Below are 13,266 nucleotides of genomic sequence, written 5' to 3'. Positions count from 1 at the left end.
ACCACTCCTATCTGTTTTACAACAACAAATCCTCTTAGCAGCTGCACCACTTTACTTATACAAACATCTATTTTAAAGGCCTTGTTAGGACATTGAAACAGCAAAGTTGTAAATGAAAAGTTCAGTTGTGATCATACCGTTGTGCTGTCATTCTTTAATGTTCGACTGAGCAGACCATTATTAAAAAAGTGATAGTTTGTGTGCACTAAATCCCAATGCTCTTACTTCTTTTTATCATCTCCCTAAAGGGCCCTTCATACTCCATCCAAAGCAGCCAAATCGTCTCTCGTTGACATGGTTGCGTGACAAAAATCACATAATTTTGTTCTCAGAGTAGCCCCATCTCGACGCGAGGCCCAGGATGAACTTTTTCCCACATGAGTGTGCACCAAATATCGTGTGACTGGTCAGAAGTTTGTGGACGTGTTCGTCAATGCTGAAATGCGCTCTGACATTCTACTGTACGACTCTTCAAACACTAAATGATTCAAATGGCCAAAAACTCCTGGACATGTATGGAGGAGCCTGTCTGCTGAAAAGTGTGGTACTTTTTTCATGATGGCTTTGTGGTCAAATGGAGGATGCAGGGATGGACAGGAGCCTCTGGCTGGAAGAAACCCGTGCGCTGATGTATCCTGCAGCAGGAGAGGTTTCCCAAGAGCGCTCTGCACCTGTGTCCCCTGGACTAGTCAACCGCTCAGCTTCGGATGGAGTACGCCGGGCCCTTTACTCATACGGCACCGCTGATTCTCCATTGTTTGATTTGATGATGCAACTGCAGAGATCAAATTGCCAGAACTGGAGTTTGTAGTTGCTCAAAAATCTTATTTTAAAAACATTTGGCAAATAGTACTTGAGTAATGCAACTTATCTCATAAATATATTCAGACTTAAATCTTATTGGTCAGTAATGGAGTTTTAAAAAAGGTTTTTAAACTTGATGCTGCATGACTCTTAGTCCTCCAGTCAACGATACATGCAAGATGCCACTTAGAAGTGAATGGCCATCTTTGTGAGGGGTTACTATACTTGTTCCCAGGCTTGATTTCATTACTGTTGTAGTTTTCTGCTCATCACTTTATAAACTTGTCACCGTCAGTAGTGGAGAGGAATGCGCTGATGCAAATGCTTTGAATAGAAAAATTGTGGACAGTCAGGAAACAAAACATGCTGGCATCTCATTCTTGAGAGTATTTCTCATCTCCTCTTCTTAGGAGTTACCAGCGCCTGTAGGGATATTGAATATATTTACTTTGTTGTATTTGCTTAATGACCAATGTTGTGTCACCTGTTCTGCCATTGATTCAGCCCCAGCTAGGTTTGGCTCAGGTCACACAGTTGCTCACAGCTCCTGTTTCCTCTTCTTGCAATCTGATTCCGCTCACCTGCTTCTTGTTTAGCAAAATCTTGCTTCATCTCTTTGTGGCTAATAGCAAACTACACTCTCTTATTAATATAATGTTTTACATTTAACATATTGGGGAAAAAATGTATTTTTTTAATTGTTAAATTGAGATTAATTCAATCTGAATGAACAACCCCACACATCACATGGCCGCTGTTTGCGACAGCTAAGATAAATCTTGAATCAGTATGTCTTTACTTGATATGGGCACTAAGTAGTTGGCAAATATTAAAGTTTATGATTGCACTAGTACGGTTTGCTTGGCAATGGTGTCGGGAGAAAGCCACTTCCATCTAAACACAACACATTAGATATGAAGTGTTGCATCTGAAGAAATCGCAGGATGCCCTGAACAGTGTTCTTTGACTAGATCAGAACAAAATGGAGATTTAGTGCTGATATGATCTTTATTTTTTTTACAAACACGACTCTGTGCATCAATTAATAAGCATTATGGTGGATGGATGATGATTTTAGTGTTGTTGTTGTTGTTTTTTGCTACAACACATTTGCATTGATTCAAGCAGAAATTATTTTATACATCAAAGTATTTTTAAAGTTAAATGTGTGAGTCTTGGCCTGCTATTGCAAGATGTAGCAAATTCAAAGTAAGAGGTTGGAGGTAAACGTATTGCAACGGCCAAATATTCAAATATTGAGTTAAGACCCATAGATACATTTTCAATAAATGAATGCCAACCATTCTTAATGAATGAAAGAAACTGTATGAAGACGAGAGGGCTAAAAGTCCTCTACAATATTAAAAAAATAAACTGATATGGAAATGCAGAACAGTTGAAATTACACCTTACGTTTAGTTTTCAAATACATACATTTCAGCTGGCGTTCTTGGTTTTTCCAAGTTATACCGCTACATTTAATATTTTTACTTTAGAATGTGGCATAAAAATATCATGTATTGTTCATCTGGACCTACCTTTAAGAGACTGGTAGAAATATTACTTCAGTCCATAAAACCTTCAACAGAAAGTGGACCTGTATGACGTGACTGTAAAACACTTTGAATATTGTTGGAGAACTGACTGTAACCTGATTTTTCTGTAAGGAAAATGCACCAAACACAAAGCACATGGTTCAGTAAGAACAGGAAATGTCAGTCATCGAGGAACAGGGTGGAACTGAAGTGCAGTCTTTTTTATCTTTGGCAGCTTAATTGTGGAGCTATCTGTCACCATGTTCCCACATTACACTGACCATGTTCATGTGTGTTTTTATGCGTGTAAGCCGATGGAAGTGCATCTGAGAAGTTTTCGTGTTATCCGATTTACTGCTTGTTTAAACAACAGTTTGGATACATGAGTGTAACAGCTTAGTTTTTTTTATTTTTATTTTGACCTAATCCAGGTGGAGGAGGAAAAGCTTGAACATTATCTAGATTTTTCAGTTTAGTAAATGAGTCTCTGGTAGCCGACACACACGGGTTGTTTTCAGCCGAACATTTTGCTGATTACGATAAGTTTAATCCGAATTAACGTTTTGGCTCCGAGCTTGCAGACGGAAAGAATTTCATGAACACATTTGTTTTGTTTCAATCACAATATATTATTTCAAGTTGACTTCCCTTATGTCATTCATAAAGTCTGGCTGTGGCTAGCACAGACAGTGGACCCTCTGTGGTTACTGATTGAAGGGTTAATAACTGCATAGTTTCAGCGTATTACTCTTACCACCCAGTCTTGTTCGTCCATCTGAACAGCACAGAAACACATTGGTGCTGGTGGAGGAATGCTGCTGAATGCTGTCCTGTTCAACAACCCTGCTCTTGTGAAAGCACTTGGCAGGGCTGCAGCCACAACGCTCTCCTCAGCTCCCATAACGAAAGCCACTTTGTTTGGCAGCCGTTGCCATGGTGGGAAGGTTTTTTTTTCTTTCAGATGAGAGGGGAGCATATATGTGGACTGAACGTTTTCAAACCACTTCTAGAGAAAGCCTTTAACAAAATATGCAGTGTGTGTTCACTGTACAGTTATGGGAAAAAAATGAATGACCAGAAGATGTGGAAAACATGCAGTTTTTTTTATGTTGGACTGCACTTCAAAATATAATCTTGTGTTTGATGAACTTGTATCAGCACTTTCTTTTCTTTCACTAATGTAAAAAAACATCCATCCATCCATTATCTTTACCCACTTCTTCCTTTCCGGGTCAAACAAACGGGTAAAAAACACATGGTCTAGGGATGCACAATATTATCGGCAGGGTATCGGTATCAGCCGATACTAGTGATAAAGTTCAATATCAGACATCGGCTATTCCATCAAAATAACTCACGATATAAAAGGCACTGTTTATATATGTATTTATAAGGCGCTGTTTTTGTATGACAACCCAGTGACAAGGATGCCTGCAGCGCCAACACAGCGTTATGACGTCACGCGCACCGTTCAGTTTAGATTTGTGAAAATTTACAAATTTGCACTGTTCTAGTGTTGTCATTGTGTTAGAGAGAGTAAATATCATGAATAAATTTGACATTAAACATAATCCAAGTTGAAGTGTTGCATCATTTTCAGCCCCCTTTTTGGCATCTGCATTTGGTAGCAGGCCAAACTGACAAAGACCACGCAGAATAATGTAGTAGTTTAATTCCACAGGAGATATATATATATATATATCTAGTCTCTGTAAGTAGGTCTAGGGGGGAAATATTGGTTTTGTTATCGGCTAAATAAGTTTTAACATATCGGCGTATTGGATTTCGGCCAAAAATCCAACATCGTGCATCCCTAAAATGGTCTATAATAAATTAAACGAGTGTGGTGACACTTGATGCTTATTCAGTTAGCTTACATATGTAAAACATTATATAGATGCGTATTATAGAAACAGTAAACAGTCATGCTGTGTCAAGCAAAGTTTTAGTTCTGTGTTTTTTTTCCTGATTTTCACTTCTATGCAAAATCCGGTGAACTGAAACTTAGGGAGATGAGAATATTTGCTTCTAACGAGCTATGTCTTGTCTTTGCAGCCTTTCTTCAGACTACTGAACTTACGGAAGCTCGGCCTGAGTGACAATGAGATCCAGAGACTTCCTCCTGAGGTGGCCAACTTCATGCAGCTGGTTGAACTGGACATCTCCAGAAATGGTACACACGAACAAGTTCACTTTAAAAACATTTTTACATAATCATACTTTAAAATCTCAAGCAGAAAACCTGTTATGTTCGTGAAACAAATGTTAAGTAACAGGAGCACATCAGAGAATAAACACACCATAGGAAAGTAAATAGAATAAATAAACCAAAAAAAAATCTATGCTGCCTTCAGTCAGAGATGGTTCAGAAATGTGATATGAAATGGAGATCAAATAAGTTTGATGTTCTTGTTTGCACCATGCCCTTTCTGTGTCCTTACACAGAAACAGATACAGGTGTCAGGATGTTTCTCTGTGGCAGATATGAGACGTGTGGTGTGCAGTGGCCTAGAAGAGCCTTTCCCTTCTGTCCGCTTTCCTGCTCCTGCTGCAGTGCAACTCCGAGCCGGATCAGTGGGACGGGCTACTCTGCTCTGTAGGGATTTCTTAACATGCACCTGCAGTTTCCAGTGCTAAAAGTTCCTCTGATTAGGCTGCTCAGATCACTTCCTGTGTCTTTGTCCATTATTGCACACACAACACTGAGACAAACGTTTATTTATGAAGCTGTTTGTTACATGATGGTCAACTACTTCCTAATATCAGAGCAACATTTCCCCACAAAAATAATTTGTGCTTTGGTAAAGCTCAGATTTCCACCTGCATTGTGATGTAATCTAAAAAGAGCAGTTTAATGGTGGCGAATAAGTAGGATTATTAGTAATGGTCAGCTGGTAATGTTTTGTCACTTAAACTTGTAAGATGACACCAAAAGTTATGACACTTTAATATATTTATATTTTTTTATCTGCCTTTTGCAAATGTGTGTTCATGCATGTTACTATGAACAGGACATGAAATGCTTTTAGACACAGAGGCAGGGATTATCCAGGCTTAGCTTTGTTATAAGTGGAAAAATACAAGTAATTGTTCAAATGTGGTTACACAACATTGGCTGATGGTTGAAAATAAAAGCATTATTCTGTGGTTCGTCATGTTCTTCATACTAGAACTTCCTGTTAAGAGTCTTTCTTGGGGTTTTTGTTGTTCACAATCATCATAATACAACTTTTGTACACTCAGCATATTTGTGTGTGTCTGTGTGACTGAACTTTACCTTTCTATCTTGGCAGACATTCCTGAGATCCCCGAGAGCATTAAGTTCTGCCGGGCCTTGGAGATTGCCGATTTCAGTGGAAACCCCCTCTCCAGGTAAATGACTTGTGACAGCAAGTTTCTGCACACTAGTGCTTTTTTTTTGGTCAGGATTAAAATATTAAGTCTCACCAGGTAAAGCAGCTGTGGTATTTGCAGAATGTGTTGTTGAGCGTTTTAAGACTGTTATATGGCTTGCACTTCTGCAAAGAGTGTGCAAAGTGTGATTCTGGACATAGTTTGAGTTCCAAGAAAATATTCTGCACGGTAAACATACAAGTGCAAGACTGAGGATTTTGTCACCATGATGCTCTGAAACAACAATGGCCAAGTTTACGAATAGTATGACAAGTAAACTTCCCTTACACCTCCCTATAAAGACCGTATTCCACTGTTCTGGAGCATCTAATTTGGTATTTTACCGTTTTTCTTTCTGGAGGAAAAGCTCTGATATAATTTACAATTGTTTGAATATCTAAGAGTTATCAAGCTATAATCGATTTCCTGCATTTTTATTTATTTATTCCTTCATTTGTTTAAAAGAAACAAAATAAACACTGAATAAAAAGGGTGCAGAAAGAAGAAGAAAATTCTTACATCTGCCCCTTATTAAAAATATATATAAAATAACTCCAAACGAACAACAACAACCTACGCTTGAACATCTCCAAATTGAAAACAAAAAATATTATGCATCCTTCACTTGGCACCATAATTTCCCAACAATTTTAACTTAATCATCTTTTTAAACATATATGTATGCTATAACTATATAAATAGTTTGAGAGATTTTTATGGTGATATCAAGGCAATTCTATTCTCTGAATTAAAACGCAGCGCTCCTTCAGACTAGTTCTAAATGGAGGTTTTACAAACACTTCCATTCCCTTAAAGTTATAATGACTCTCTTTTTTTTTAACTAATTTTAATTGAATATTTGGGGATATTTTTTATTAGCTTGATACATGATGTGTAAAATACTATATTCAACCAAATCTAAAATTTTAATAATTTCAATTGATGAAATAATATATTTGTTGGGTGACCATAGCACTTCCTACTAATAATTCTTATAGCTCTTTTTTGTAAAAGGAAAATAGGATTTGTAATTGTTTTGCATGCTTTTCTGTAAATTTCAATGCAATAGATTAAATATGGAACAATCATTAAATTATACAATATATACAACGCTTTGTCATTCAAAACTTTTTGACTTTATACAGTAATAAAATTGATTTTGCTATTTTTATTCTTAAGTAATTTACATGAGATTTCCATGTCAGCTTCTCATCTATAATGACACCCCCAAATTTAATTTCATTAATTTTTTGAATTTCAATACTGTCAATTTTAAATGGGACTTTGATAATTTTATTTATATTACTAAATATCATGTAGTTAGTTTTTTTCCAAATTTAATGATAACTTGTTAAGTTGGAACCAAGTTTGTATTTTTACGAATTCTGCCTGTATCATCTCTATCCATCCGTTCAATATCTTCACCCGAACAAAACAATGTGGTATCATCTGCAAATAAAACACACTTCAAAAGCCCTGACACATCATTCAGATCATTCACATACAAAACAACTTTGGTCCCAACACAGAGCCCTGAGGAACTCCACATCCATTACCACCAAATTCAGATCTTACATTGTTTACCTATACAAACTGTCTTCTATTATTCAAATAACTAGATACTCACTGTAGTGCTAACCCTCTAATGCTGTATTTATTCAGTTTTTCAAGAAGGGTGTGGTCAATAGTGACGAAGGACTTTTTTAAATCAACAAAAACACAAACACATATACTGTTTTTGATCAACAGCATTTGTTTTCTCTTCTATTAGTTCCATGAGAGGCAAAGATGTTGAATTATTTGCTCTAAACACATATTAACTACTACTTAAAATATTGTGTTTATCTATAAATCAATCTAATCTGGTTACAAATAATTTCTCTAATATTTTTGAAAATTGTGGCAACAAGGATATTGGTTTAATTAGTGAACACACATTTCTCACCGTTCTTATAAAGAGGAATTATCTTAGCTATTTTCATATTTTCTGGAAATTTTCCTGTTGAAAATGATAAATTGCATACATGTGTAAATGGTTCAATAACATCACTCATACATTACAACAAAAGCCTGTGAATATCTCGTCTTTCTGCTTCAGGTTGCCTGATGGTTTCACTCAGCTCCGAGCACTGGCTCACCTTTCCCTCAACGATGTGACGTTACAAACGTTGCCCGGTGACATTGGGAAGTATGTATACATCAATGACTTCTGGTAGACCGGTTAAGAGAAAATGGGATTTTTGGTGTAATTGAAAAAGCAAAAATGTGTTTTGCACACTAAAATGTCTTTGAGATGTTAAATATTGTGCATAAGTGAATGCTTCTGCTGCGGAAAATTGTTTTAAAATAAGCAATTTTTAAAAAAATTACACTGAAAAGTGTATTTTAATCTAACAAATTTTTAATTGCAACCTTGAATGACAGCTTTCTTACATGGGTGAGAATAACCTTTACGCAGAATAAATTCTGTGAAAGTGTTAAACTCTCATAACCACGCTGTTTCTCTGGTCCACGTTACCAGACTCAGACCATTGATGCTTTTAGAGTCTGTACTGGTTTGTGGATAGTGTAATTCTGTGTCCCACTGTGCTCTGAAGCAACTGGGTTCTGGTGGGGAGCACTGGTGTTCAGGCAGATGGAAGAGCCCCTCACCGTGCCAGGCAGCCCACACAGACAGACAGACTTGCCATCTGACTAACCAACATGCCTCTCTTTCCATTCCTCCCCCCTTGTCTCTTGCCAACTCCTACTCCTCTGCCACTCCTGTATCAGTCTGGCCAACTTGGTGACGCTGGAGCTCAGGGAGAACCTGTTGAAGTCTTTGCCCACGTAAGTGTCAAATCTGCTCGGTGTTCATGAGCGGGGTTTGGTTTTCTTATTGTTTAGTCTTCATCAACACAATGAAAGATAGCTGCTTAAAGCTGTTGTACAAATATTTTATTAAAGTGGGATTTTGTGGAAACGTTATGAACAATTACCGTAATTTCCGGACTATAAGTCGCTACTTTTTTCAAATGCTTTGAACACTGCAGCTTATACAATGCTGCGGCTAATTTATGATTTTTTTTTATGGGCTAACGAGCTTCATTTCACCAAAACATTTAGCTCTGCCACACATAGGTGCTCACATAGCTGCCCAATACATGTCAATGACTTCCTGGTAGACTACTGTATTTAAAAAAATAAAAAATCAGCCGTGTTACAGGCACTGTTCAGAAAAAAACATTTACTGTATTTGTGCTTGTTACCAGTACATATTTAATTAAAAGTAAAAAAAAAAAAAAAAAACTTTCTGTGTAAATATATCATGTTACAACGTGAACACCAGCAGCTTATAGACAAGTGCGGTCTATTTATGTAAAATTGTAATTTTCTTTTTAAATTTAGTGGGCGCGGCTTATATACAGATGCACTCGACAGTCCAGAAATTGCAGTATCATCAGACCTGTTGTAGATGACTCTTAGAACAACCTCGATTTGGAGAAACAGTTTAATTTTGGCTAAACTGACAAGCTAAGACTAGTCTGAACCGGGCCAAGTCCACAGTGAACTGCTGCCATCACCACCATGAAGATTGCCTCACCTGGTTATTTTAGAATTCTGCTGTTATTTGCAAGCACAAATAGCAGTAGTGACAATTAGCTATAGCACTTCCTGTGCAGACATGGGCACTTCAAACTGCAGTTATGTGACACTGATGGTAACATCAAGTTTATAAAATAGTGTTTCTATGAACGAATGTGAGATTTTTGGGATTGGAGTAATTTAAAAATGAAGTTGGTCCCACTTGAACTAGTTATTAGCTTAAATGAGAATGATATTCCTCCAAATGGAGGTTGTTAAAAGAGCCAATAGTTAGTTCATAACCTTTTCACAAAATCAAAGTAAAACATTTTTAACCTTTTTAAAGAAAGAAATGTAATATAATGATGCAAACCTTTAATTGTCTTTAGCAAAATAAGTTTAAAAGTAATCTATGATCATGTCATTACAAATGACTGAATGGCATGCTCTTATCGTGTGCAGATTAAACGCTGGCGTGAACTAACTGCTTGTGCTGTTTCATGTTCAGGTCACTCTCTTTCCTGGTGAAACTGGAACAGCTGGACCTTGGCAGCAATGAACTGGAAGTTTTGGTTTGTGAACATCTTATCTGCTTTATTCTTTCCATACACGCAGATAACTCAATGTGTCACTAAGTCACATTTAATCTTTGTGCTATCAGAGGGGCTCACACACATCATGAGCATGCTGCTGTAATTAGTATCCAAATGTTTACCTCGTCAAACAAAGCAGAGGCAGTTTGTCTGAACCAATTCCTCAGAGATCTACTTTTATCCCAGGCACACCCACCTGTCTGAACAGGACAGGGTAAACAGTTTGTGATAAGCTGACAGAAGGTGGACGCTGAGCAAACGGTGACATCATGACGAAGCCCAGCACCTACATTCTCCTTTCATTTATGTGCAAGATTTTATTTTGATTTCAACTTGACAGCTACGCCCAACATGCGTCTTATGTTAAAGTTTTAAACAAAGATGGAGGAATATCCAACTGGAGTCATTCCAGTTTGAGACTCTCTTACTTACCTCTGATCAATTGAAAAAAGATGGATTTGTCTAAAGAGTTGAAGTCATGACATCACAAAGTTCATCTACAGAAGCTGTTTTTGGCTAATACTTTGCACTCACTCTGACTCTTGAGTGTGTTGTGCTGAAGCCCCATTCCTTTAATTGTGCGCCCTTAACAGTTGACCTATTTTTATGTGCTTTTTTTTTTTTTTAAGTTTCTCTCCTATTTCATCTTGTGTTGTTTAGCCGGACACACTCGGAGCTCTCCCCAACCTGAGGGAGCTGTGGTTAGACCGTAACCACTTGTCTTCATTACCACCAGTAAGTGCAGCTTCGATAAACAAGCCCCTTGAAAGCAGTCTTTTCTCTACTTCAGCTGTAAAATAATGATTGTGCTGGGCTTTGATTGCACGCTGTAAGCATGAATTTTACTTTCCACCTGTTTAGGAGTTGGGAAACCTTCGACGGTTGGTTTGTCTGGATGTCTCAGAGAATCGACTGGAGGAGCTTCCTTCAGAGCTGAGTGGCCTCTTGGCTCTCACCGACCTGCTGCTCACACAAAACCTGCTCGAAGTCATCCCAGACAGCATCGGTGAGAAAGTATAAAAGTTATTTGACTCGTTGAGTTGGATGGAAAATATCCTGCTCACGTGAACTGTCCTTCGTCTTCTGTAAAAATGACATCAGCTTTGGCCAAAGTGCATTTTTTCATAACAAATAAAAGACTACTGGTAATAAAGGTTTGTAGGCTCAGTCATCCCCAGGCCTCCCTTGCAAAAGAGATCTGTGATCTCACTGGGATTTGCCTGGTTAAATAAAGGTTAATAATAAATAAATAACCAGTACTGGTTTTTGATTAAGGAAACCGCAATCCTTACTTGTGTGCCAGTTTAAGGTAAACAGAAGCGGTGCTGCCCTCTACTGGAAAAATAATTAAAATAGTCAAATCTGGATTTGACTATCCATCCATCCATCCATCCATTTTCTTTACCCGCTTATTCCATTTTGGGTCACGGGGGTCGCTGATGCCCATGTCCAGCAATCACTGTGTGAGGGGCGGGGTACACCCTGGACGGGTCGCAAGTCCATCACAGGGCCACACAGAGACAAACGAGACAAACAACCATTCACTCTCTCACTCACACCTAGGGACAATTTAGAGTTACCAATCAGAAAAAAACCCACTCATGCACATGAGAGAACATGCTCCAGCTCTACCAACTGCACCACCGTGCCGCCCAGATTTCACCGTGGTTTATTTAAAATATGAGCAAAATTTTAATCCCTGGTAAAGAAAGTTTATTAAAAATGGTAAATCTTTTTTTTTTTCTCAAGGTTGTTTAAAACAGCTGTCCATTCTGAAGGTGGACCAGAACCGTCTGACCCACTTGACTGACTCGATAGGAGAGTGTGAAAACCTCACAGAACTTGTGCTGACAGAGAATCTTTTACAGGTACAGATCTTTACACTGAACATGTTGAGATTTAAACCCATGAGAAGCAAAATGTTGGTTTTCCATTTCACCAGTTATCACTGAACACTTCCTCACTCTCTTCCTTCCTCACAGTCACTTCCTCGTTCGCTGGGCAAGCTGAAGAAGCTGACAAACCTGAATGTAGACCGAAACCGCCTGAACAGCGTGCCCAAAGAGCTGGGCGGCTGCGCCAGCCTCAACGTCCTCTCACTGAGAGACAACCGCCTAGGCAAGCTGCCCTGTGAGCTGGCAGATGCCACAGAGCTGCATGTTCTGGACGTGGCTGGAAACAGGTACCTTTAACGAGCATCATGACTCTTTTATTAACAAACAGCAGCTTTTGCTGCTCAGACTGTGTTTCCATAAGAGACAAGTATCCTACAAACCTGCATGATCTTTTTAATCTGATCAAGAGCAAACACTAAAGTATTTGAAAGTTTTCTCATTTAACATCATCATGCAGATCACTTTTTTTTTTTTACTTTGGCTCATTTGATCAACCCCTTTTCTTGCCCAGATTACAAAACCTGCCTTTTGCCCTGACAAACCTCAACCTGAAGGCCATGTGGCTCGCAGAGAACCAGTCACAACCGATGCTCAAGTTTCAGACAGATGCCGATGAGCAAACAGGAGAGAAAGTGTTGACCTGCTATTTACTGCCCCAGCAGCCTTCACCGAGCCTGGGTGAGCATTATGTTTGATGCCAGTCATGTATCTTTCTGTCTAATGAACCTTCTGTTTTGACTTGTAAGGACTTTGGCTAAAATCAGATATGAGTTTAATTTAGAATAAATAAAATGTACTGCTTCTGTTTGCCCACTTTACATCCTTTCTTTCTCCACAGAGAACTTGCTGCAGAACAGCAGGGATGATAGTTGGACCGACAGCAATCTGAACAGAGTTTCAGTCATTCAGTTCCAGGAAGAGACCAAAGCTGATGAAGAGGAAGATGATGATGAAGTTGCTGCAGAGCTCAGAGTGAGGAAATACAGCGTTGATGTTTAGACAATTCGCCCCTATCATCATAAATACTCACCTTCTCTTTTGTTTACTGCTATGCTAAATTATAGTGCATAAAACAAAGTGTTTAGTCTAAACAACAATTTATTTATTTATTTCAGGGCCTCCAGCGCAGAGCCACACCACACCCCAGTGAGCTGAAGGTGATGAAGAAGGTGATAGAGGAGAGGAGGTATGAAGCCTACTCCTCCAGACCTGATGGAGAAGAAGAGTCACACAACCCACAGGTACCAAAATCTAACTACTGATAAGTCTAAAAAATACAGGCACTTGAACTAGGCCTGTCGCGATAAACAATAAACCAATTAATCACATGATAAATGAAAATTATCAACCTCATTTTCATTTATCGACTTTATTGTTTCTTCGTGTCTCTCTCTTTCTACTGAAGACACTGGATGACAAAAGGCTCAACTCTGGTGCTCTTCACTGACCCCTCCCTTTTTCTTTTCTCTTTAAAATCCATTT

The 13,266-nt window shown here is 38.4% G+C and overlaps 1 protein-coding gene across 1 annotated transcript in view; it reads left to right on the top strand.

Moving 5' to 3' along the window:
* Nucleotides 1-13,266, top strand: part of scrib (scribble planar cell polarity protein) — a gene marked incomplete at its 3' end in the record, with an annotated part of 72,422 nt that overhangs the window by 25,651 nt on the left and 33,505 nt on the right. The window contains 12 exon segments of the mRNA XM_037694122.1: nucleotides 4,395-4,512; nucleotides 5,633-5,711; nucleotides 7,831-7,920; nucleotides 8,505-8,561; nucleotides 9,805-9,868; nucleotides 10,550-10,624; nucleotides 10,751-10,895; nucleotides 11,639-11,757; nucleotides 11,872-12,071; nucleotides 12,296-12,462; nucleotides 12,623-12,756; nucleotides 12,900-13,025. Coding sequence (XP_037550050.1) covers nucleotides 4,395-4,512; nucleotides 5,633-5,711; nucleotides 7,831-7,920; nucleotides 8,505-8,561; nucleotides 9,805-9,868; nucleotides 10,550-10,624; nucleotides 10,751-10,895; nucleotides 11,639-11,757; nucleotides 11,872-12,071; nucleotides 12,296-12,462; nucleotides 12,623-12,756; nucleotides 12,900-13,025 — 1,374 coding nt within the window.

Source organism: Nematolebias whitei, chromosome 20 (genome assembly GCF_014905685.2).
Source record: "Nematolebias whitei isolate Nwh7 chromosome 20, NemWhi1, whole genome shotgun sequence".
Classification (NCBI taxonomy): Eukaryota; Metazoa; Chordata; class Actinopteri; order Cyprinodontiformes; family Rivulidae; genus Nematolebias; species Nematolebias whitei.
The sequence above is the reverse complement of the archived record's forward strand: the minus strand, read 5'-3'. Positions and strand labels throughout refer to the sequence as shown.